The sequence below is a fragment of the Festucalex cinctus genome, chromosome 20 (genome assembly GCF_051991245.1).
Source record: "Festucalex cinctus isolate MCC-2025b chromosome 20, RoL_Fcin_1.0, whole genome shotgun sequence".
Lineage (NCBI taxonomy): Eukaryota > Metazoa > Chordata > Actinopteri > Syngnathiformes > Syngnathidae > Festucalex > Festucalex cinctus.
Window position 1 is genome coordinate 21,260,950 of NC_135430.1, and position 27,468 is coordinate 21,288,417.

The following is a 27,468-nucleotide window of genomic DNA, read 5'->3' on the forward strand; positions in this document are numbered from 1 at the left end:
ACACGAGTTCAAACTGAGGATTTGGGAAGCGGATGAAAGCCGGGATTGATAGATACGCCGAGTAACGGTACGACTTGCGCTCGCGGAAGCACATTCAAAGTAAACTGGTTGCAGGCGAGATGGCCTCGATGGTAAACCAAAACCGACAGGGGGGGGGGAAGGTTGTTTAGACACTTCTAGACAGCGAGCGATAAAGCCCGAGTTTAGACAAGCCTTTGTGGGCTTACAGGCACAGACGCACTTTGAAGAGAAACGACTTAAAAAGAACACTAAACTTGAAAATTAAAAGCTACACAACAATACATGATGTAATTAGACATCAGAAGTTTACTACAAAAGGGATGGGAAAGGATTAGTCCTAAAACTTGAAAGCTGCTTCCAAGTCATTTACCACTGCCAATTAAAATTGTCATTCGTGCACATGTTGGAACATGTCCACCAAATGCAAAACCTGCCGATAGAGTTTGAAAAACACTTCCAATTAATGTACACATCATCGTGTGTAGCCGTATTTTCTAGCAACACATTTCAGGTAGCTGTTGTTTGCTGCGATATTTGCTCCAACTCTCCATGTTGTGTTGCTCGCTAAATAATTTACTTTCCCTACTCTTTAGCCTAAGGACAATTATCTTCAAAACAAGCAAACTCCTCCTCATTCATGTGCTTCATTACTCCCCACTGGATCTTCAGGCTAGAATTTAAGGTTCGACTTTTGTCGGAGTAGCAGCATCATAGTAAAAGGCCAACATGGCGTTAAGCTAAACTTTCCATTTCTAACGTCACATTGTAAGACCACAAACAAATAGAGATTGAATCAACAGCAGTGTATTATCTACATGCTAATACGGCATATTAAGTATTTGCGACATATTGCATTTTTTTTTTAGGCGTCAAATTCTGCTTGCTGACATTGAAACCAAAAGTTGGTTGAAAGAAAATGAACAGAGCAGACAGATCAAGGTGACTCGAGAAAAAGGCGACAAGTGCAATGCAGTAAGTGCTGAGAAGATGCAGTGGGTGGCACCAAGCACGTCAATCTCACAAATAAAGAAAATGTTGAGGACAAGCTTTAAAAGAACTTCAAGTCCTCAAATATCAGTCAAAGGGCCGATGTGATATATAATGTATCATAAAGTACAGTAACTGCGGCAGAGGTCCATATTAGATACTGCTTATGATTTAGCTTGAAAAAAGGAAATTAAACCAGAATGTACTGTGGAGAATGTGACTGCAGGGAGGAGTCATTATTAAAGCTATAAAATTATAAGAGAGGCAGTGACAGGTGTTAAAAATATTACAAGGTGATCAGGGGCATGAGACAGATTCTTATTGGCCAACACTGCCTAAAGATTACCTGTGGGATTATGGATGGCAAATATGGACGCCAACATGACATTTAACATTTGAAAGAACATTTGCCGAGTGGGGTGGGGAAGGGTGGAAACACCGTCTTCACCCTTCAACTCCCCTCCAATTTTAATGCACCTCACGTCCAAGGGGAGGGGTGAGTTGGGGCGGGGAGCCATCAGAGGGGATGGACTGCAGTGCCTGGCAGCGCTGTGGTCCCCCCCATTTGTGTCCCTGCCCCACCACTTTGTCCCTCCATTCCCTTTTTTAATGCACCACACATATACATATTCATTTTTTGGGGGGGGATACGGGTGTGTCGGAATAGGGGAAAATTTTTCCCTCTGCTCCGACTCACCTGCTCCCAATTTTAATGCACCACACGCACACACTTGTATATACACTGGGTGGGGCCACATTCACGGTGTAGGGTAGAGCTCGCCAGTCGGCGAGCTGGCGGACTCAGTAACAGGGTTAGGTGTCACTTGTACTCTGGCGTGACGACCGGGGCCTCTCCCCACCGGGCTCGGTGTTCTGGTGTTCCGCCTTCTCCCCTGGTGCTTCCTCCTCTGCTTCCCCCCTCCCGCCGCTGTGCAAATCTCGCGCGGCTGGAGGTGGGGTGGGCACATCTTCCCTCTCTGCGCTGCTGCCCGGTGCCGGTTTCCGGGGGGGGTGGGGGGTTCTCGCGGGGGGCCGGGTTCGCGGGGGGGGGTGGCGGCCGTCGGGGGGGGGCGGCTTGTTTGGGGGGGGGGTGGAGGTATGGGTGGGTGGGGGGTTGGGTGCTGGGGGTCGGGGTGTGTTCGGGGGTTTGGGGGTCGGGGGTGGTGGGGCCTGGGTCGTGGTGGATGGCGGGTTTGGGTGGGGTGCGGGGGGGTCGTGGGGGGATGGGGGCTGGGGACCGGTGGGGCGCTGTGGGGGCCCGCTGGGCCTCGTTCTGCGGCCTTGGGCTCGGGGGTGTGGGCCGGGGCTGGGGCGGGGGTGTTCCGGGTGTCTGGGTCGGCTCGCCGACCGGTGTCCGCTCGGGTGGCTTGGGGGTGGCCTTGGTGCTGCCGCGGCCTGGGGATTCCGGGGGGGGTGCTCGCTTTGCTGGACCGCGGTTGACGGCTTCTTTCTTTGGTGGTGGTCCTTATGCATGCCAGATCCATCGCACCAGCATCTACTGAAACTCAAACAGAAGTTGCCTCTCCCTCCCACAGCCCCTTGAATCAGTGGGTGCTGGTGTCTGTGGATCTCACTTTGCTTTATCTATCCTTCCCTCCTTCCTCTCTTTAGTTTTTCCTCTGGTCACTTGAGATCTCAATTTATTGGAAGTTTGAGGTTTCTGGGGTTGGCATAAGACTCCGGTTTTGTAACCACGCAGGAGGGGTCTTGTTGGTGCTGGACTTCACTTTGATGGATTGGATGTACTGGCTTCTATTGATCTCACTCTGCCTTATCGATCCTTCCCTCCTTCCTCTCTTTAGTTTTTCCTCTGGGCTCTTGAGATCTCGCTAAATTTGCTGGAATTTAGAGGCTTCCGGGGTTGGCGTAAGACTTTGATTTTGTAATCATGGGGAAGGCAGGAAGTGTTTGGTCGGTGCTGGATGTCACTTTGATTTACCTTTCTTTTCTCTTTATTTCTTTTTTTTTCTGACCTTTTCTCTGGTCTCCTGACCATTTAAATCTCACGACTCTGGCAAGATTCTGAAGTACCTGGTTAAGGCGAAGGGTAATGGGATATTTATAAGGTTTCAGGTGAATGAATGAGTATAAATTTATAAGTATTTGCACGCACGCACACGCACGCACGCAAACGCACGCAAACGCACACACGCAAACGCACGCACGCACGCAAACGCACGCACACATACACACACACACAAAAAAAAAAAAAAAAAAAAAAAAAAAAAAAAAAAAAAAGAAAAGAGCAATGATGACAAGACGTTGAATCGGTAAGACTACCGAATGAACAATTCTGAGCTCTTAAAAAAAAAAAAAAAAAAAAAAAGAACATTTGCCGAGTATTCAACAGGACTTTTATTTAGTGTTGCTCATCAATATTTATAGCCCTGTGGAAAAAATAAATAAAAGTTGTAAAGTACCTGATCAACAATCAATATACAATATAATTTGTAAATATTTTAGAATCTTTTTGTTGGACCAGAATGAACCGCATTGGATGCAGGCTCAGCTAAAGTGTATTACCCACAATTCATTGCGGATTTGACCAAAATGGCAGGAGAATGGCAGCGTTCGATGGCAATTCCAGTGCCCATGCTGGAAAAAGGGTTTTATTTATTTAGTTAGCTATTTATTATTTATTTATGTATTCATTTTATCATTTGTATATGTGAAGTTTTATAATATAATCGCAGTTTTAAGAGTTAACCCACATATTTTGTCCTAGTGTAGTTGCCGTACTTAGCAACCAGGGGCTGCAAATAAATACTTTGCAAATCGGGCGTGGAGCCAAAAAAACAAAAACAAAAAACAGGTTGCTGAAGTCAATCCTGCTAGAACCATGTCCTGCGGTCTGATGAGACCGGGATAAACTTTTTTGACACCAATGTTTGGCAACAAACTACTTGAAACTACTTGTGCTTCTACGACATGAAATAATATTATATTCCATGTATTAAAACGGCACAGTTCACACTGTGTAAAACCTAGCCAGTTTTTAATTTAGCACAAACTTTTCTTTTTTTCGATATGCATCCAAAGATTATTGCGCAATGGGAGAAATTAATGATCAATCAATATTTGCTCTTGTGGCCAGTTCACTCTTGTAAAAGACATTTTTTAATCTCAAATTTTTTTTGACCTGGTTAAATAAAGGAAATGGATTGATTAAAATAAATAGCTATTTAACTATGATGGTGTCCGTCTTTCTCCATCCCAATCTCTGAATGTTCTGCGCTCAATTTTCTGATAAAATATACCCATCTAAAAAAATGTACTTTATGTGGATTTAGCTAAGCTATATAGATCTTTTTCTGTTTTTTGTCTTAACGATGTATTTTATGCAAATGTCCATTCCTTGCTGAGTCATTCGATGAGGTTAGTCAGCCTTGAAGCAATTTTGTGGTAACAAGCTAGTTGCAGAACATGCACGCCAGCAGTAAATAACATCCCCAACTCTGCATCATAGTAGCTTAACAGGATCACCCATTACCGCCCCTCCGAGTGTGCAAGGTGCTAATGGCTTTGGATCCCATTCAGGGAGCGTCTTCGGCCGGGCTGTCCATTAGCTGGCTAACACACTCCTGCTGACTAAACTGCAAATACAAATAAATGCCCTTGTCCGCTGCTCCACTGGCTCTTTTTGAGGAACTTTTTAGTTGCATCATGTTTATGTGCATCAAGAGTACAGATCTGAAAAGGTTGTTAGCTCAATGAATGAAAGATGTATGAGCACAGAGACACAGATGGGTAAGACATTGCTGACCTGCGGGAAATACAAGTAAACACGTGGACAAAGATGTTAGTACCCTTCTGTTAATAACAGAAAGAAAAAAAAAACTGGGTAATGCATCCTGACTCCCCTGGAAATATTTCTTTCGGTTGCAAAGACAAAACTGGGATTTTGGCAAGTCGCATCAACTTCTTGTTTACAGACACAAACGTGAAGCACAAGAAGAAGCTAGTTTATGTTCCGGGACACTTTTGCGTGTCTTTAATGTGTCGTATAACAGAATCACAAGACTACCAGATCACGTAACGATAGCCAAATAGTGTTCAGAGAAAGCTGCTTTTGTCCCAGGCACTTCTAAACTAGCTAACTAGCTAACCTCCGTCTGAAGCATGCCAGATGGTGCCAATGATTTTTAAATGAATTTGAATGAAATTTATTACACTCGTTATCAGGAAATTCATCTCACACTCTGGTGTGTTTCAGACATGCAAAATGAGATTCAGAGTGAAAGACTTTTTGACCAGTTGAGTGGAGATGATGCCTTGCTCAAAGGTAAACCTAAACAGTAGCTAGCAAGTCGACTAGAATCGGTTGCTGTATTTTTTACCTTTTGTCCACAGGTGGGAACTGAACTGTGCCCTTGGACTCCAAAGCCCAAGTCGGTCCAGACTACACTCGTGCCGCCCCGAGCAGTTATGAATTATGGAAAACGCGCAACTGCAGGAAATGGCAGAGGATGGGGCAAAAGTGTGTACGTCTCTTCCATCCCCGTGGCCGGAACTTTTCAAATTCATGCTAGTTATCGAGTCCTCACAGAGCATTTACATGTGTTTAATGTGAGGAAGAAAAAAACAAAACAAAAAAGAAGTTGTTTTTATGAATTCATGAAAATGTCCGGCCATGTTGTTACCACGGCTGGTAGACTGCAAACAGCTCCCAAGTCAAAAAAGCATGTTTGTTTTTTTTGTCGGCGGCCAAGAATTTTGGCTCACTGGTTGCGCTCTGCACTCTCAAACGGAGATGTTGTTGCAGCACGGGTTCGAAAATCAAAATGTGGTCTCACTAAGCTCAGCTCGTCATTACGACTCGGCAATTTCAACTGCTAACATTAGCACTAGCAATAGATAGCTAGCAACATGTTTTTGGCAGCAATAGAATGAAGTGAGTCTGTGTTCTTATTCTTACTTTATTCTTTTAACAGTTTTTGTTGTATGTCTAATTTTTACTCCATGTACAGCACTTTGTATGCTGCAATAGTTGTTTTTTTCAATTATGTTCATGATAACACTGTGTTGTCACTGCATTAGATATTGATATGCAGTGGTAAGCAAGAAGCATAATTATCCAAAAATGTTAAGAATTCCTCCATTTTAATATGTAGACTTTGTTTTAGAGGATCCACACAACCCAAATAGCATTAATGTAGTTAAACAACTTTTGGGATTTTATTGTATCTTAGTTAACTTAATTTCTCTGGTGGGTTCAGTGTAAATAAGATTCTTTTAAAATCTAGAATAGCTTGTGCTTTAGCTCACTACATTTTCCAAGTCGCTGATCCTGTGTCCTCCAACAGGATATTGACCCAAAAACATAGTCAACAATATTTAAATCTGAGACAGCTGGAGCGGTTTGCTAATGAGAAGCGGGCCAAAAATATCGGTTGACAGCTGCACGAGCGTAATTGAGACTTACATTAATCGGTAATGGTCACCCATCACCCTCGTGAAAAAAAAAAAAAAAAAAAAAAAAAGTGGTATAACAAATGGATGTATGGATCACTTACCACTTTAGGTTTTTCTTTCTTTTAACAAGTGGTGATTTTGTTCATGTGTGGAATAAAATGCAAAGACAGCTCTCTCTCTCTCACTCACTCACTCACCATTTGCCAGATATCTTGTCTTGATGCGAGGGACTCGCCACCCACAAAAGACACAAAGACCTTTTTTTTCCCTTCAGCTGTGCATCTGAGATGCTGGATCTCGCAAGGGTGCCGACTGATAGATAAATCTATAAATCTGATTTGCCGTTTCCCTTTTGCACTTGTGCACGCGTGCCCATGCGTGCGCAAGTCACCGCTAGTCCCAGACAGATTAAAGATCTGAAAGGGATCTGTGATCAGCCATGCTGTAATCTCCTGCATGTTGGCTGTCATCGTTTCATCTCGGATGCCAACAGACAGGATGGGAATTTATGAAGCGACGATATTGAAGCAAACTTGGACTCGCCGTTTGGAAATGTCAAGCATGCCGCGCATCGCATTGCCCAACACAGATTAACCGGCACTTTAATTAGGAATTAATTCAATTTCAAATTAATCAACTGCGCTGCGATAGGATTGACCTAACTTGCGTGTCGGAGCTGCCGCCTTCGATATTTTCTACACGGCCCTTCCTGAGGCTGTAAATTGATCTCATTGTTAATCAAGTCACACGGCGTGTACTAATTAATTATTTGACCTCTTTCCCCAAAAGGTCAGGATTAACTGGGATTATTGCAGACTGGAGAGGAAAGTTAAAGATAGACGAGTCACAGGGGAGAGAAAGTGGGAAGGAGTTAAAGCAATTGCCAGGAAGAAAATGGGAGGATGATGAAAAATTGTTTGAAAGAAATATCTCTTAAAACGGTGGTTCTTAACCTTGTTGGATGTACTAAACTGCACCTGTTTCCTTTGCACATTCACTAACTCTAAAATATGATTTTTTTAAAATAATACAGTGTATATATATTTTTTTTCAATTTCACGACATAGGTAGAAGGTTTACATCTGAACAAAATGAATCTGGATTTCTTCAACTTGAATTCAGAAAGTGTTGTGTTCTAGTATTCCCCATTTCCATGTGATATTTTACTTATTTAGCTATTTTTGGCAGTCAAACATTAATATTTCGCCTGTAATAAATTTGATATGTTCATTATTTTTCACGTACAATTAGTACCTTTAAAAACACATTTTGCAGTTTGCTGTCGACTGAAAATGACATCACAAGGGCTCGGCTAACCAATCATCACAGCTCACCTGTTTTCTTGGTTTGGTCATGTGACATTCACAAGCTGAGCTGTGATTGGTTACCCGAGCCCTTGTGATGTCATTTTCAGTCGACAGCAAGTTGCAAAATGTGATTTTAAAAGGTATTAATTGTACGTGAAAAATAATGAAAGTATCAATTTTTATTGCTATAATGGGCTAAATAAGTGAAGTATCCCTTTAAAGAAGTTTTCTTTTCGTTTTGCTAGATAGCGAGTTGTGTTCAACTAGAATTGCTCAACTTGGCATTGCAAATTATGCAGTTACGACCACCACCGTAATTCTTGAGATGGAAACCAGGGGCAGAATATACATTGACAGCCAAAGAGGCCTCAGAATTGAACCCTGTGGAACACCATATGTTACATTATACAAGTGAATTCATACTGCACCTATTCATCTGATGGCTTTGGGTTTTTTTTGCTCAACATAATTAGTATGAAGGGATTGCAAGGATGAACCATCACAACAGTCACAAGTCAACTAAAGGGCGCACCAAATTCTCTGTTCATCAATGAAGCGTGATCACCTGCAGGGTGTTTTGTCGCTAATCAGTGGAGTCAGGTATGTGTCTTGAACCCACCTAAACCACTTGATGGAACCACTGCCTTCAAATATATATGGATGAAAACAAGTTCATGAGTGGAAATTCTAACCTTTGGTTAATGAGCAGGACCTGTTGGACCAGACCAAATTAAAAAAAAAAAAAAAAAAACATAGGAAGTTAAACAAACAGAGTGAGAAAGTAGAAAAAAAAATGAACAAGGGGAAATTGAAATGAATAAATCCTGAGGTGACGTTAAAGAGAGAAATGGAAGCAAAGCAGCATGAAGTTCATACACGCTCAAGACAAATGCGTGAGAGGAGGAAGCAGTGAATTCAAACAATATAGGGGAGACTGTTGAGCGGTAACACGTGGAAGGGGAAGGGATTAAAGAGGAAGCAGTGACCCGTGCCTGACTGGGCCGCGGCACCTTGAAACAGAGCTTTATGGACCACACCAAATCCATGTCAAGGATTTTGCCCGCGCGTATGGAGCAAAAAGCAATTTTGAGCCGCACGTGCGCACACACAATCATTGCAATACATCGAGACAGACGTTGCCACATTCGAGCTCAAGTATCTCGTCATGTTTTATTTTCCCTGTGGCACCCACACAAACAGATTCAAAGATATGCTCAAGTCAAGGCAGCTATATCTACTGGGTGAGATGTGCACGAGCAGCTCTTGCTGCATTTCTGCATTGGCACAAAAATCCTTATAGTTGGAAAACCAAGGTTGTCTGACACACTGATTACTGCAAATTTCTTCGCCAAATATAAAACAACACACATCTAAGGACGACGTGTAATATGCTTGCATGTGTTCGTTCCCTCAAGCACGATAGTCAACGCTTATCTTTGGGCAAAGCGCATTGAACATGTGATCATATTTTCACCCAAACACACAGACGCAGACTTAGGGGGTTAAAGCTCATCCTGGCATTTGTTCTTGTATGCACAAGCAACAAACCCGGCACAAGGAGAAATGTCAGTCTAATAAAGATTGGGAGGACAAAGGATGCGAAGGGCATTAAGATGGAAAGACAACAACACACACTGGCCAGGCTGCACTGGAAACCTCCACTTACAAAATCATTTGTTATAGTTTGTGGAAGCTACAGTAAGGTTTAACATGTAGCAGCAACTTTTTTCTTTTTTTTTATATGAGCTACTTGCGTACAGATTAATCCCAAAGATTAACAGTTTCATTATTTTTCAATTTAGCTTTATGTTATAGTTCATGATTCATCTATGTGAAGACACCAAACATGTCAATGACTGAAACCGAAACTGAAATCTTCACACATTTATTGGAATCAATAATGTACATCATATTAAACAAAATGTGTACCAGATGAAAGACCGAAGTATCAGCTATATATTTTTTATTCATGTAATTTTCAGGGCGGAACATGTCACATTTTCATCGGTTAAGTTGTCTCACTATATCCGGTAAGGTGACACACTAGATTATGTCACTTATAAATGAAAAACATATATTGTTGTTGTTTTTGTTTTACCTGAAAGTCAACATTTAAGTCAGACATTTATTTATTTTTTTTAATCATTGATCTTGGAAAAAATGTTGAACATGAGCAAATGTTAACATATTATGGAGCACACACTGAACAGCCTCAAATGCAAATTAACGATCAATTTGAATTGCAAAAAAAAGAAAAACATTGCCTCATCATGAAATGTGGACATCGATCCAACAACATGTGGAAGATCCGTTTTAAAAACTCAAACAAAACAATTTTGTCACTCGACTCATCAACCGAATCGCAGTTCAGGCAAACGTAAACCGATTTTCCAGCGGTGCATTTTTCACCGGACCATTTCTTGTATAAGCAACGTGACAACTAACCCCAAAATTATTGAGACATGTTTCCCAAATCTCTCCTTATATGTATAGTGCTTATTTCAAAAATATAAAGTTAAAATATACTCTGGGTTGTACAAAATGGTTAACTGGCACACATCTCAGCTCACAATGTGTTTTTCTATTCTCAGACAGGACACGACCCCTGACCACATATCGGAAATGCACCCTTTTGCTGGAGAAGATAATTGCAACGTGACAACTTACCCATGTGACAACAAGCCCGGACATGTCAATACGCAACAGTATTTTTAGAAATATCTGCAAGTGTTGACATTTTCAAATGATCATATCACATTCCTCCTAGAAAATCACAATGTCCCATTTTTTAGTAGTTAGCTATTTTTAGAACAAGCCCGTGACCCCTGATGTAAGGTCAGTACAGAAGGAAAGGAATTAACGTGAGTGAGTTTGTGTTTGAGTGAGAGTTGAACAGATGTTGCGCCTCGGCTTTTAACTTGTAATCCGATTCGTCGTGCGACCATGCGCAGCTCAAAGGGTTAACGTTACGGAATATAGGTTCAACGCAAAGAGACGGACAAATACACTTTCGTTCTCCGTTGACAATTAACTCCTTGCAATGGTATATACATAATTCAATAAGCACTGCTGCTGACCGCCACATTCTTGTGCCAAAATAGAAGGAGACCCTAATTATATATGCAGATTTGATATAAGCAACAAAAAATAAACATAGTATGTAATCACTAGACTTAAATAAATGATGATGTATAGCTAACCAATGTGTTTGAAAAGTCTCACGGAATCATCCACATGCAGCAAATTATTCATACCCTGGCTGAGACTTGTAGGAAATAGCACATGAAACTGGAAAACGACTCGAAGAAGTTGTGATGGAAATATTAATGAATAATATTCATCATTTAGCTTGTTTAATTTTAATAAATCATAATCGTGATCTAATCTTTTAGACCATTCCGAAGGATCCTTGTAACATTTAGGACATTGGATCGTCTTAACGGCATGTTGACAATTTAAGTTACATTTTTTTAAATTAGTTTTTCCAAATTAATTGCAAAGGTCAAACTTATTTGTGTTACAACAATAACATTATTAGATGAGCACTTTCAATGATAATAATTACAGTGAGCCATTTAGCAGTTCACTCAGTCTAAGCACTAATATGTCATTCTAATTGAAACATGATGAAATTTGAGTTCCAATTACAATTAACTGGATCAATTTGACTGCAATGAAATGAGCCAGAGAATCGATTTTTTTTTTTTTTGATCCACATGGCTGTACGTGGCCGTTCAGTGACAACCAATGGCAACCCCGTCGAAACGCTCGCCGGCCGGCCGGCCGCAGGCTTCCTGGATGAAATTGGCAGCGTTTGAGTGTGGGAAGGAGTGGCGAGGGATCATCGTTCTTATCGTTATATGAGCGAATCCTGTTTCATCGCTGGACATGAGACAACTCTATTAAACGCTCAGCAAGCATTGGATGCAGTTCAAGTGCATGTACAAGTAATATTCACCAGCCATAGTGTGACTAAAACCTCTCAGCTGTGAAGCTTTTACACTACTTGTGTTATGTAAAACGGTAAGGAGGATGATGAATGATGATAAAAATAATACAGTGGACATTAATGAATGAGAGCCCTGTGATTGGCTACTGACCAGTCTAGGATATGCATTATCACTCAACCCATGCACAATAGACCCTTTCATTGCTTATGTCACAATGACATCACAGTGTTTACTGGAGGCAAACAAAAAAAAAAAAAACACTGCAGGCATCGAAGTGCAGGTAGAAGTAAACAACGCTGGTTGTCTGTAGAAAATGTCGTCTTGTTGTGTTTTTGACTGCCAGAACCGTAAAAGCACAAAAAAATTTTGTGGTTAAACGCGATTATGTGTAAGGACCGAACTGTCTGAGACTTTCATCAACAATGCTCGCGTTTGTAGCGCACACTTCATATCAGGTAAGATTTAACTATCAGCTTCAGCCTGCACAATGATTATGGACTACAATTAGTTGTGATTGAATTGACTTAAGTTAGTCATTATTGGTGGGATTCATTTTACACGTTGACATTAGAAGTATTCAAGGTCCTGGGCAGCTCGTATGCGTGTCTAAGGAAGGGAGAAAAAAAATGGAAGTCACGAGCTATCGTTGTATATTGCAAAGCAAACATTGTCTGGTGAATATTGCAGCATGACTTGTCAGTCTGCATTGAAATCAATGTGGCCTTGTTCCCACAATGGAACACGGATAACCTCACTGCAGCATCCCGTTCAAAAGAGAGTCATTTCGGTGCAAATGTATAAAAGTATACGCCTGCTTGTGCTGTGTCAGTTAAAGTGTTATTATAGATCCAACCACGCTTGACTGCAGCGCACATGGTCAACTCAGCAGAAAACTTTTAAGAGCAATATTGTTTTATAGGTATTGCTTGAGACTGTCTGTCTGTTGACAGGTAGGATAAGAAAGTTATCTTAAGATGCAAAGCTTGGTATGTTTGCGTACATAATATTTATTGATTGAACTGTATTTTACAGTGTCTATGGTGGCATAAGAAAAAAAAGAAAAAAGAAAAAAGTTAGTCCTGGAGTTTAGTCATTGCTGTATCACAAGTGAGAAGAAAACAATCCCAAATTGTGGTCCATTAATGGTACATATTGACTGCTGTGGGGAAAATGATTTTTACAGCAACAAAAGCAAGTAAATAAGTGAAATGGTGATGCCAATAGTATTATTATTTCATGGTTATTCTTTGATCTAAATTTGGATGACAATAAATGAATGGATCATAATCATTGATGACTTTTCTCCTCCCCAAAGGAGGAATCATCTTAAGACATTCATTCGTTCTATCGTCATTAGATTCCTTCAAAGTAAAATTCATATCTAGTAATCATTGTCTGAAGCTAAATAAAGCAATTGCGATTCTTTGAGCAATGACAACCGAGTGCTTTTTGCAAAGAAGAAACATACAAGTCAAGTATTTTTGTCCCTCAAGCGCCGTTCAAAGGTTTTTGTGGGCTAAAATATTCATATGATGATAGGGGAAGCCTGCTAAATTTAAAAGCTGCGAGAGACTGAGAGGGGAGAAGGCGGCATTGTTGTGTCAGTTTTGCTGTGATCCGTGCTAAAATGCTCTAAGTCAGCACTTTTTAGCTTGCCCCAGAATAGAACCGTGTGGCACACCGTACGTTCCATTATGCATCTGAATTGATATGGCACATATTCATCTGACCACTTTCTTTTTTTTTGCTCGAGATAGTTAGTATGAAAGGATTACAAAAATAAAGAAATCAGATGATGTGCCATCACAACTCGACAACTACTACAGACAACAGCAGAAGCTCTAGAATTGAGCCCTGTGGAACGCCATATGTTCCGTTATACATGCAAATTCATATCATATATATTATATATTTTTTTTTTTGCTTGGCATAGACCTCTGCCAAACCCTTTAATCGAACCCGGGTTACCGAACCACTGCTCGAAGTGCAAGGGAATTCACTGTGATGAAAAGAGGCTAGCAGATACTTGCGTAATCAGGGCACAGGGGAATGATGGGACCCATTGTGAAAGACTAAAGATGAGTGAGGTCATCAGCGTTGGATGATGACACCGCTCAAGGGAGCAGGGCGGGGATTGCTACACTTTGGCGACAGGATACCAATCAGGATGCGATCGGCTGATAAAGGGCGGCAGGAGAAGAGAGTCATCAGCTGGACGATGATCGTTCAGGCGCAGGTGAAAATGAAGTGAGAAAAAGAGTCCAAAATGAAACTATGGAGTGATAACAATATACGGCAGCACATTTAACAAGTTGACCTTGTAAATCTAATTACGGAGACACACTTGCACCCAAACCTCGGGCGGGTGCTCACACAATTACACACAGAAGCCAAATGCAGCTCAACATCATGTATTGGGGCTGATCTAATCGGAGACAAACCAGTCTGCTGCTACCCAGCTCTAATCCTCTGCCTCCTAATGGGAGCCATTAGACTGTGCACACTCGCACGCAGACAAAACATTCAACTGGAATCAGGTTTGGAATTGCATATTTTGCAAAACGATACCACACTGACATTGGCGTTTTCAATTGACAAAGCAAAGCCTATAGACAGTGGCCAGTAAAATGACAACAACAACAACAAAAAAGTGCTTGAATCTAAAACGGGCGACAGGATGCCACTAAATAATCTCATTTAGTTTGACAGCGTATAAAATGAATATTACAGAAGAAGAGTTGCCCTGGAGGGACGAGCAGACTGATGTCTTTGTCAAACGGCCTGGCATGCTTAATGGGATGAGAAAAGGCTAATCTGATTCTATATCAGACAGGCGCTAGGGGCATCCCATTTAGCCACCCACTGTGCTGCGAGCGCACCGGCTTGAAGGCGCGTGCTTTACTCCACGCGTCGATGGCAACTTTGCAAAAATCTTCTTTGCAGAAAATCGAAGCGGAGGAGTCTTTTCAACAGGAAGACTAAAGATTGAACACAACTGCAAAAGGGGACATCTCCAGAGTATTGTCCTGCATATATAAATAGATAAGCAGTTAAGTCCAGAAGTACTTAGTGAGTTTCAGTCTGCTTTTATATAACACAACAATGGATTTGAAAAACACTTCAATTGCAATTTAAACAGCGGCAGGTCCGTGTATTTGTTACCTGGGCCTAAATGGAGATTTTTCCGACTTAATCCACCTCATCACGTTGCAATTATAGAAACCATCAAAAGCATCCAAAAACTCAATGTAAAATCATGCAGCTGTTCTACATATGTCACCTGGAGCTGTTCTGAGACGGTATTTAGTACTATTTGCCTAATAACTTGACAAAAACAGAGAACATTGGAGGAGGGAAATTATACTAACCAAAAATGCCGATTGCCACATATAGACAATATGTAGACAATGTGACGCTAGTTGAACTTGGCTGTAAAATGTTTGGTTTTGGTTCGCCATATTAACTCACTTGCTCCCAAAGACGTATTTATACGTTTTAGTATGTGTTTTATGCTAGAGCATACAGAAGGCTTTGATAAGGCCTCGGAACTGAAGAAAACACTTGAAGCAATGGTAGTTATTACAAAAACAGCCAGCAGGTGGCAGAAGAGTATAAGAGATCAAACAGAGCCATGTCCCCCCCCCCACTGTTTTAAACAGATTTGTAATGAAACTTAGCTATATTCTAATGCTAATTGCTGCAAAACCGAAACAGATAGAAACATGCCTGATGAAAGCTTATTTTTCTTTTGGTGGTTTTATAGCAATAGAATACAATACTCTGTGGGCCTTGCAAAAGCAGTCACAATCCAGTCAAGGGGTTGCTTCAGTGAAAATGGCCGAGAGTGAATGAGTTAATAAAAAACTGAAAATAGCAAGACATTAACATTTATGAATTACAGCCATGTCAAGTATATGGACATTTACAAATGTTCAGATTCTGTAATGAGACATCACCGTACATCGTGTTTCACGAGACTCCCTTCAAAGTTTTCCACCCACTTATCTTGTCGATGCGTGTGTTCTTAACCGCGTACATGCAGTTGCGCGCGTGTTCGTCGTCTTTTGTTGGAGTGCAACAGATCACAATTGATACTATTGAGGCAGCCAATTAAGTGACAGCAGGAACGCGTCTCAAAGCTGACAGGCGCTCAAGGCAGAGCATGCGTAGGAGAAAAAAATCCCATGCTGAGAGCTCAACAATCATATGCAGGGGGGGATACATGCATTGGCATGTAAATGGAATGCAAATCAACACAAAAATACAAAATGGGGGTGGATGATGCATGAATCGACATTTGTTGATCTTTGTTGCTCGTTTGGACGTTGTTCTGGCCTCACTTTGTGGCTCAAGCAGCAAATTGAGTGCATTTGTCAACATGTTTGCGATACATCAGAACACAACGTGTGGGGATTTCGCTTGAAGCCCTTTCGAAAGGGACAAACATTCTAACTTCTGCTTCAGAATTGCATCAATGTGACAACATGCCGACTCTTCTTGCTCCTGAATCTGACACATTTCTATAAAAGGGATCAATATGAAAAAACGAGAGAAAGTGCGAGGTCAAAAGGAGGAAGTCCTCGTCATCCTCAGCCTCTTTGCATCTCTGCTCATGCACGGGCACGTAACCAATGTCCCCGAGAAGACTTTTTTTTTTTTTTTTTTTTCCCTCTGACAACTTGCGTCAAATGAGAAGATGAATGAAGCACATCCCGGGACACGCTCATCCGGCACCTGGGGAGAGCGCCGGCGTACGGCCAACACATCGGTCACACTGAAGCAAGCAGATTGCTTCCTCAACCAGCAACCGTCTGACACGACAAGTCATCCATTTATTTTCAAACAAAAAAATCTAATCAAGTATTGCAGGTGCAACGGAATTCTGAACAACTCCAACTTTGGGAGAGATTGTGTTTAATGGCTTTGTCATAGCCAGATTTATAAAAAGCGAATTAGAGTGATTTGATTAAAAAAGAAAGAACAAAAAAAAGCATCCGATGGGAAACATGACATGGAAAAGTCTCAATGGATAAATAAGTGCTGACCTGACTCCACAGGGAGCACTTAACACGTGTTAGTCCGTGCACGTCCCTCCCCACCGAGCGCCACACGGCCCCGTGCCACCTCCGCAGGGAAGACCTGCCCACCGTGCCTGCCGGACTTCCGCCGTGACGAACCTCCAATATCTTTCGCCCCAAAGAAATAAGACGAAAAGATCAACTTACGGCTTGTTGGCAAAGCTCCTCGCACGCAGCAGACGTTGCAGAAAATCCACAAAGCCTCCAGCAGCAACGGTGTCAGTCCTCTTGCAGGACGGCGCATCTTGGCGGTCGGCTGGGAAGCAGCTGACGAGAGCGGAAAGAGGAAAAAAAAAACACTCAGGAGAAAAAAACCACTCTCGTGTTTTTGTGTCCGTCCGGTTGGCAAGGCAGTTGGAGACTGGAGGAGAGCTGCGCTGCACCGACTCTGCCTCCCTCTCTTTCTCTCTCCACTTGACAGTAAAAACCATGCAAGGATGCTGACAGACGAGGACACAAGGAGGAAGATGCCACAAGCTCCGACGGTTGGAGGAAGCGTGTGTCAGCGCGCAGCTGATGGCGGCGCTCCGGTGCGCTGTCCGCGGTGCTGAACTTATCTCCCTCCCTTCACTTCCCTTCCCTTCCCTTCCCTTCCTCTCTCCCTCAAATACCTCCGGCTTCCAGCCACACAGTGCCCCCCTCCTTCGCTAAGCGGTGGTAGCCAGTTAGAATTGGACCCTCAACACATTCTTCGGTTTTGTCATCCTCTCATGTTTGTGCTGCTTCAATGAAAAAAAACAAAAACAAGAATAAGAAACTAACTTGCAAGCAAGCATGCGTGCTTTCAAATACATTTTTGTGAGGGATAGATAAAAGTGATTTCATTTATTTTATCACAGATGAAAGGGCAGTTCATTAGGTACAACTACATACAGGACTGTCTCAGAAAATGTGAATATTGTGGTAAAGTCCATTATTTTCTGTAATGCAATTAAGTAAGCCAAAATGCCGTCCATTCTGGATTCATTACTAATCAACTGAAATATTGCAAGCCTTTTATTGTTTTAATATTGCTGCTTATGGCATTTTCAGCCAAATATCTTATCTCAAAATATTAGAATATTTCCTCAGACCAAGTAAAAAAAAAATAAAAAAAAATGCCATAATCAGCAATATTAAAACAATAAAAGGCTTGCAATATTTCAGTTGATTTGTAATGATTCCAGAATGGATGGCATTTTGGCTTATTTAATTACATTACAGAAAATAATGGACTTTATCACAATACTCTCATTTTCGGAGACAGTCCTGTACATGGCAATTTGAGGAAAAAAAAAAAAAAAAAAAGATTTGCCACAAGGACCTGATTATTCACATACAAACAGCGGAATAAAAAAAAAAAAAAAAAAAAAGGCATTTGACAAGAAATGGTATGCCTGCTTGACGATCAATAAAATGTTTTGCCATGAAAGTGCCTCGAGACACAAAACCAATCGATCAAATTCATGAACACTATACAAAGATTAAGTAGCGCACTTATAATAATAATATTGTATGTAGCTGATATATCTTTGGATTTTCTTATTCAATCCAATACTTAAAATTTATGTAGTTGCTGTGCCTGGTGGGAAAGGTGACAAAACACAACACAACATCAAACTTTTCATTATTAAAAGTGTCATAAATCCTTCAACATTGAAGGAATTATTTTTTGGTCCATGTTGAAAACTCAGAAGTACTGATGTTCCATATCACGGTTTTTTTTTGTTGTTTTTTTAGACAAACATCAATATGAGTAATCGAATCCGATATCAATTACCGATGCTACTGGTACTTTTGATACATAAAAGTTCCCCCACAAAAACTATAATAATAATAAAATGCAAAATAATTTTAAAGAAATATTTTTCTTAAAATTACAGGAAATGAATGGCAATTTTAATTTCTCATTTCTGATCATAAAATGGCCACAAGAGGTCGGCCGATACTGCAATCGACTGCTGCTGTTGCAAGTACCAATAATAAGGCCTGATACTCGCCCATCCCTAAAATCTATATTGCAACTTGTAAACATCATCAAAAATGTACAGTATACTGTAATACTGCAATTTATCTTACTCTCATTTATTAACAACTATTGCTTTCACGTATTAGCACAAAAAAAAAAAAAAAAGCCATTTGACTATTTTTACTTGACTAACTATAGAGTTAATGATGTGTTTAAAGTTAGTATTGGCAAATCTACTGCTGCATATATTGCATTGATGTGGCGCAACATCCCATCGCTGATGGAACTCGGGTGAAATGTGGTGCCGTACTTGGCTGCAACCAGCAGAGGCAGTATTAACTTGTTCTCAACTAGTGGTTGCAAGTATCAATGTTTGGCACCACATCTCGTATTACTGAGTAATTTACTGTGTTTTTGACGATATAACATGTTGTTATTCTCAAAGTACTCGTGAAACAGGTCCCTTATTTGAAAAGAAATAAACCATAACGTGTGTACACACACCAAGGCAGCATACCCAAGTCCACTAAACAAGTCTCCAAAGGGGGGGAATCCAAATAAAAGTGCTCCAATCCTAAGACAGTTGAAATATAGAGTCCCTGCCAGCTTACAAAGCTTCAGCAACAAACAATATACACATAACAGGAGCAGATATACACAGGGGGCCATTAACTAAAGAGGCATGGGTGGGTTGGAAAAAATGAAGTCGCAGCAAAGTAAAGCAAAGAATTGAATACACAAGAGGAAAAACTTCAAACAAAAAGAGGAAACCCACGCTTAAGTGGCAAACTATTAACTAATGAGAAGCAAACGTGTGCTCGAAAGGAGTCAAACGACACAATTGCACACAAAAAAAAGAAAGAAAATCTACACGACAGTGTCAAGCTGATAATGAGACATCAGTGCTTTAAAAAATGAAATTCAGATAAAAACAGTATGTTAAAAGCTAGCCACATAATAGCAAAACTAAAAAGACGACATTACCGTGCTTGTGCCTATACTTGTTCTCTCCACTGCTTGTTTGCCCTCTACTGCACTGTCAGTAAGACGCTGCTCTTTTCTTTTCTTTTTTTCTCACAAGAAGCACAAATGGGTTAGTCAATATGTCATGCATTGTAATTTCCAGCTATCAGTCATCTTGTGACAGTGATGCCAGCCAACTAAAAAAAAAAAAAAAAAAAGTTGACTACAGCAGTGATTAATATCCAGTAGGATGCTGTTGTCTTTTTTCACATCTAATATGGAGAAAAGGAGTCATGGGTAATCTAATGTTTGTGCTGTTTTGGACAAATTCATACTTTATTCAATGTCATTGCTATCGCAGGTGTCTAATTTGCAATATTCTGACTAATTGCTTACTATCGCCTTCATTTACCACAGCAAGACAATAACAATGAAATGCTGTGTTTTTCTTGATTGTGCTGGAATGACTGAAAACTCTTCAAAGATGCATTCAGCCATGTATAACGGCTGACATAAAATACTGCATGTCAACAAAAACAGTGACAGGTAAAGTATGAGCCAACTGAAGGCAAACACGCTTTATTATCCTGCTGTTACTGTTTTTGGTTTTATGTTTCAGCAGAATATGCTAGGAAATATTTCCAGAAAGTACAATACTGTACATCCCAATAGTTTGAAAAAAAAAAAAAAAAAAAAAAATGATAGTGTACTCAAGATGACAAACACGGCACAAGACAAGCCAATGTTTGAAATTATGTCAGAAGTTATTTCAGTAACCAACTCCGTATGTATAAATAAGTAAATCCAATCCAATAAATTAACAAATAGAATGTGGCGTTCCACAAGGTTCTGTTTTAGGTCCCAAACTATTTCTTTTATATATATATATATATATATATATATATATAATTATTATTATTATTATCACACACATATGTTGGAAATGTAAAATTTATACTATTTGATGCAATTATTTTTTGCTCAAATTCAGTTTTGATCATATAATCTTACCAGTCTTCTTTCTTCTTCTTATACTTATTATTATTAGTAGTAGTAGAAGTCGTAGTATTATTATTATTATGGTAATATCTCAAAATCTCATGGTATAGTAGGGAATGTTTGTAACTCATTCAAAATGAATAATTCTACGATACACTGGTCCCGAATCTCGCACTCTACATATGATACAAGGAAGACAATATGATGCCGCTGTATTGCATTTCCTACCCAAGGGAAAGCTCCCAGAATTGCTTTGGGTTAATTAACAACTTTTGGTGTCAATCGTTGCAGAGGTCATTTGCATACACTTGAAATAGAACACAGAGTTGGAAAATCTACATCTACATACAACAATTGTTTTCTGCGCATTGAAAAAACAAATCATTACGCATGTCAAACAAATAGACATCAACTTATTCAGCATGTTAATTAACGTGGGAAACTTTCTTTGGTCTTTTGTCTGTGTCGAAACTTTCAAGCTCCGCCGTGTTTTGATCTTGCGCAAATGTTGAAGAATGACAAACCTCTTGGGGGAATAACGCCTCTTGGCATGCAAATCCTAACATCACGCACAAACATGTTTACTCAAACAGGTCAACGTTCTCTGAATCAACAAGAATACAAAGCGAAAACACAGAAGCACAACATCAAACTGGAAAAGTTGGCACAAAGATGACATGTTGTCATAGCAAAGCGACCGCTGATCAACACTTTATTCCAAAATCTGTTATGATCAATTCCCTTGGGTGTACTCATCATATTCATATGGCGTGAGCCATCACTTCATACTACAGCAGTACATGACTGTAACGTGCCTGATTTGATGATTTATTTCAAGTCATTTTGTATTATTCTACAAACATGCATACTTGAGCAAGCACACTTGTATTTGGTTTTATTCTTATTGTATGATACAGCGGTTACATTTCTACTTTTAGGGATGTTACAATGTTGGCCACTTTACATCTATGGAGAAATTCATTGAAATCTTTGAGAAAAGAACAAATTTGTGTTACACTTTTTTTTTCATCCAAAGACAAAAGTAATGTTATGTTCTAGAACAGTCGGACAAATTTCCATTCCCTTGGAAAAACAAAAGACAGACGCAATCTCCTCTTACAAGCAAGACTGGCCTTTTAATAATGTCACTGCATAATTGGTTTGTGACGCATTCGCTGGACTTAACTGAATAAGCCTTTGGGGAATCAACGAGAGAAGAGAGAAGAAAAGTCCTGGCAGGGCAAGAAGCAATACCACTGACAGAAATCACCTTTCACACTTTTCCCTCTCCAGTGTGACGATAATTCCGAATTGTCGCACCCTCTAACCCCTTCGCTCGCACTCAATGGCTTTTTTTTCACTCAATTTTGATTAACCTCCTTCAACACATGCTGACTAAGAGGGGAAGAGCTTTTCGATAAAAGTGATGAGCTCGTAAAAAGTATTTAACATATTTAACTCTGAGCATTGTGACATTAGAGTCTGGTTATGATAGGACTCAAACAGCACTTATGCGTCATGAAATGGACTTGAATTAGTTCTGCTAAGGATATATTTTTTATTTATTTTTTTCTTTAGCTTCAAGTTGTTGTGAATAAAACCATTTATTGGGTTTATTAAAAATGCATAAGTGCAAAAGGACGTTGTGCCTTCTTGCATTTGAGTGAAAGTAATGTTGACTAAAAGCATCACGTAATTAATTTTACCTATTTTTGCGTAATTGGGTGTTGAATATCCGCATCTTGATGCAAAACTGAGTGCACTATGCCGCTGTCACAGCTCTTTATTCAGCCTTAACCAATTTGCAGGTAGGCTAAACACACTTTTGTGTTTGTAGGGGGCGGCATGGCTCACTGGTATGGTGGTCGTCTCCCAACCCAGAGGTTGTGGGTTCGATCCCAGGCCATTGTGACCACGTCGAAGTATCCTTGAGCAAGATACTGAACCCCCAATTGCTCCTGATGCTGCGTCATCAGTAGGTGAATGGGTAGTCAAAAATGTAAAGCGCTTTGAGGGCCTTGAAAGGTGGAAAAGTGCTATATAAATGAAGTGCCATATATATATATATATATATATATATATAAAATAATAAAATACAATAAATAAAATAAAAATACATAATACAAAAAAAATTAAATAAAAAATAATAAAAAAAAATAAACACACGAAAATCCAGGGGACCACACAATTCACGCTGAATTAAAAGCCAAAGAATAAAACAGTCTTAAAACACTCCACTGTGAACATCAAGAGGCAAATTGTTCCACAGTTTCGGATTAGCTAAGATGCAGACTTCAACCATGGCAAACCTCTTCCTGATACCTTTATTCGGATCACAATAGGACATAGAAAAAGAGGAGGAATGATGCAATTCCCCACCCCAATTTTTTTAAACATTGGACAAAAATGTGTGGTTGTACTAAATGGGTAAACACCTGTGCAGATATACACGAATTGTTTTGGTAAAATAGAGTTAAAACCTCTTTCTAAGATATTTCTAAGATAAATATTGATGTTTAAAAACTCCTTATCCAACCTGGTAGATTAAACGAATGCATCAACCCGCATCTGTGTAGGATTTAGTGAATTGGAATGCAACAACTTTGAAGCATGCACACTATAGTGCCTCAGAGATATTACACCTCGCAACCTAGTGAGCAAAAGTGTCAAACAATCAAACAATAACTCACCGGAGTGGCTCGTCCAATGCTTCAGTGAAGTCCATTTAATGTCAGATCATTTAAGATTTTTACTCCATATGGCAGAGGTAGGGAAACCTGGTCCATGTCTGTTTTGCACGTCTTCCTCCAACACAGCTGCCTCAAACGATCGGCAGCTAATCAGGAAGCTCCTGATAGACACCTGATGACAATGCTGTAAGGCCATTTTGACCTCAACCAAAGTGATTTTCTCTTATGCGTACATAATCAAGCATTTTGCTTTCAGTCACATTATACAAGACTGCAGCTCGAGTGGGAATCAATCCCACTCGAGCTGCAGCATCGTGGTGACATATTTTTAGAATATTGAACATAATGTAATCATTACCCACCTTGCCTTTTTGAAATTTTATGTTGTATTTGACTGAGGTCAAATTGCATTTCCCGATTCAATGTAATTGCTAGTCTGTGACAAAGCAGAACACTATTTGAAGCACATTATTAACTCATTTACTCCCCAAAACGTATTAATACGTTCTAAATTAAAAGTAAGTGTCCCAAAGATTGTATTCATACATTTGTTTTGTTTGGGTTTTTTTAATGCTAGAGCATACGGAAGGCTTTGATGAAGCCTCTCAACTGCAAAAAAGGGTTGAAGAAATGGTAGTTATTACACAAACGACCAACAGGTGGCAACAGAGTATAAGAGATCAACCAGCACCATAAGCTCCATTACTCACAATTCTAAATAGATTGTGAATAATGATGAAACTTAGCTATATTCTAATGCTAATTGCTACAATACAGAAACAGATAGAAATATACATTTTTTTCCTGGTGTAAGAAGAGACTTTCATCTTTCTTTAGATAGGTTCCATGTTTTTATAGCCATAGAACACAATAGTCTGTGGGCCTTGCAAAATTATTCAAATTCCAGTAAAAGAGCATGGCGTGAAGGGGATTGCGAAATGTGAAAATGGCGGCGAGTGAATGAGTTAAGGTTATGGTAGTAAAATCAAAGCTACGTCATCAAAATCATCACTTTCAAAGCTTGTGTATATGTTGGCATAACAACCAGACACAACCAGCTTGTGGCCTTAAAACATCATAAATGCAAAATCAATGCAATGAATAGAATAATACAATATGTCATAAAACTGGATGCAATAAAGTCTGCAAAAGGAGCATGCAAGGGTTCCTTGAGATATTCTTCTTGTTCTTATCACATCACCTCCCTCTTCTCCTTGAGCTCCTCTTTATGTTCCTCTGTGACGCCTTACATTTGCATCACCTTCGTTATCAGCCACTTTTTGCTATGAAGGGATATTGTACTGCGTTTTTTTCATCTCCGCTGCCTACATCATTGCTAATGGCTGCTCACATTAGTAAGTGCCTTCATCATCTCAAAGTGCCACGACGACCCCGAAAGCCAGACAATCCCATCGCCTTGTCATTAATGAGCAGTCCCATAACGATTGTATGCGCACGTGCTACTGACTGATGACATGTTTAGGGGATGCGTTACTGGGTCAGTACGATTAACTGGGGCATCTCACTGATGATTGAATGTTCTCACTCGAATGAGGAGGCTTGTGTGGTGACACGTGTCCAAGCAGGTGTGGCCAAGCCGTTAACGGAGTGGCGAATCAAAATGGAATCACACGACTGATTGCAGCCACCATTAAGGGCTGATTTTTCTTATTCATTCTGCTCTTTCACATGGACTGAAGCAAAGAAAAAAAAAAGGAATCTAGTTTGTGTTCCAATAATCCAGGTGGTGGCGGTTGTGTCATGATGTATGCATCAGATTCAAGATTTATTGTCATTGTCTGTCATGGTTTGGGTTGGGTTTTTGTTCTGGTTTCTTTGTTGATCACTTCAGTTGTGTTCCTTGTTTGTCTGTGTCTCGTTTTTAATGCGATCGTGTTCACCTGTGCTTGTCATCCCACACGCTTGTGTTCAGCCAATCAGTGTCTCGTCCAGGTGTCACTTGTTGTGTAATTAGTTGGTGTGTATTTAGTCACCTGTTTTCACTTCACTTCTTGTCGTTTCCACGGTTTGCAGTTGTTGTTATTTGAGTTTGCTTTTGATTTCGGACTTTTGTTTTGGTCGTTTCCTGTCTGCACCTTGTGCACCACCTTATTTTTACATAAGTCAAAAAACCCTTTTTTGTTTGTACGTTGCCTCCTCACTCCGCCTCCCCTCCACTTGGGTCCTCAATCCCCCACAAACATTGTCACAGAAAATCAACACAATTGTTTGGCGCATCATCGCTGTTGTTGCTAGTCGAATAGTAGATGTATTGGTGTTGATGTTGGCCGCATGAGTCCAGCCCGCAGTTATGAAAATCCCCAGTTATGATGGTAGGAGCCTCTGGGTGGAGGCTGTGTAACCTGGCAACAGCTGTTGGAATTGTATTACAAGCCAATGCTTTGGTAGCAGATGGTGGAAAACAGAGTGTCCCAAAAGTGACGACGCACTTTATTTTCAAATTTTTAGGTGTAAGATGGACAGACTTGAAGCCATCAACATTTGGCAGATTGGCACGATACTATATCGTTCTTTTGTTCAAGTCTTGCAATTTTAGAGCAGCATTGCCGCAAAACCGTCGTTACATTGGCCCGTCATTGATGTATGCCCACCTTTCGCCGATTACGCTATGACGCAAAGCATCCTAAAAGACTTGAGAAGGACCGTCCGTACTGATCCAGCTGGACGGACGTAAACCCGCTTCAGTCGCTGCTCAGTCTGTTGTGTTTTTCCGAAGGTTTGCGTCATCCAGCACTCACCAAAATATAGAAAGAAATCTGTCGATGACCGGGTTGTGTAATGACGGTTTCGTCCAGCTCTGTTTTCAACAGTTGTGTTAGTAAAATCGACGTGTAGCTATTTTTTTGTTAGGCATAAAACCAATGAGTGTGTCAAGTTTCTTCATTTTATTTTCCAACTACCTGACGTTCCTGTGAGGATAGGGTGGAACTAATTGTATCGAGCAAAGAAAATCAAATAAAATGCTTGGTTGAATTTGTGCAATATGAATGATGGTGTTCCACAGGGTTCAATTCTGGGGCCTCTCCTTGTCTTAATTGTATCTGCTGTCCCTGGGTTCCATTTGAAGAAAGCAGTGGCGTGTCGGATGGTTTTAAAGTACCGACTGTCTCGGAGGCTTCATGACGTGCGGCCAAGAGCAAAAACTGTCTAACGCTGGGCGCCACATTTTGCTCCAAGTGCCTTGTTATTCTTGCAGTGTCATTGCACAATGCAACGATTCAAGACACGTGTGACAGATGTAGCAAAGAAGCAACAAAACATCAGCACATCTCTTTATTGTTTCACGGTAGCTGCAGTGCTCTTTTTGTGTGCTTCATTTTTAGGAATGTAAACAGAAGACTGGCCAAATAGTACTGTGCCATGTTTGTCTTCTAAGCTCGAAGGACATCCTCCCAGAAGCTTGTCAATATGCACTTTGGCAAATTCCAGCTCGTCATTTTCCTTCCAGCCTTGTCATTTTCATTTTTTTGTTTGGTTTTTGTTTTTTTTAGCGACCATTGGGATTGTTTTTCTTTCTTTAACGGAAGAGTACCAGAAAATTTCACTGGTCTTTTGCTTATTAAAAAAAAAAAAGGGTCTGACATTTTCTCACTCAGGTGTTACTATCAGGATGTATAAACACAAAAGTTCCGATTCAGCTCCTCCATGCATGAAAAGATTAGATTAATTTTCTTTCTCAATGCTTTCTTGTGAATGCACTTTTTTGCACTTTTCCTAAGACCCCGGATATTTGTACATTTGGATTATTTTAACGACTTTTTTGGTAGCTTTGTCTTTGCACCTGTTCAGCGTACGTGTGTATACCTAGACGGCAATTTTACCTCAATTCCGGAGGTGGTGATGCTTCCTAATCCATCGTGATTGGCTTCCGAGCAGCTACTTGCACATTCGGACAGCTGCCCGTTTCGACCTTGGGCATCAAAATGTTATTCTACTCCCACTTCTTGCTTTCCAGCCATTCAAGCTCACAGCTTCTTGCAAAAATACACGCACAGACACACACACACACATCACAGTCATTCCTCCAGTCATGTTGCCAAGTGTCTTCTATGCAAACTATTTCCCTCCACTGCATACATAATAAATACAGCA

At 40.3% G+C, this 27,468-nt stretch overlaps 1 protein-coding gene across 4 annotated transcripts in view; it reads right to left on the minus strand.

Annotated features, from left to right (window-relative positions):
• Positions 1-23,504, minus strand: part of cntnap2a (contactin associated protein 2a) — a 232,632-nt gene extending 209,128 nt beyond the window's left edge. For 2 of the 4 annotated variants that reach the window (XM_077508751.1, XM_077508749.1), the window contains exon 1: positions 16,903-17,304. In XM_077508751.1, coding sequence (XP_077364877.1) covers positions 16,903-16,999 — 97 coding nt within the window. In that variant the 5' untranslated portion in view covers positions 17,000-17,304. Of the gene's footprint in view, positions 1-16,902; positions 17,305-23,355 lie in introns of those variants that run through there. The other 2 variants (XM_077508750.1, XM_077508752.1) reach the window with 2 other exon arrangements.
• Positions 23,505-27,468: the final 3,964 nt, after the last annotated feature.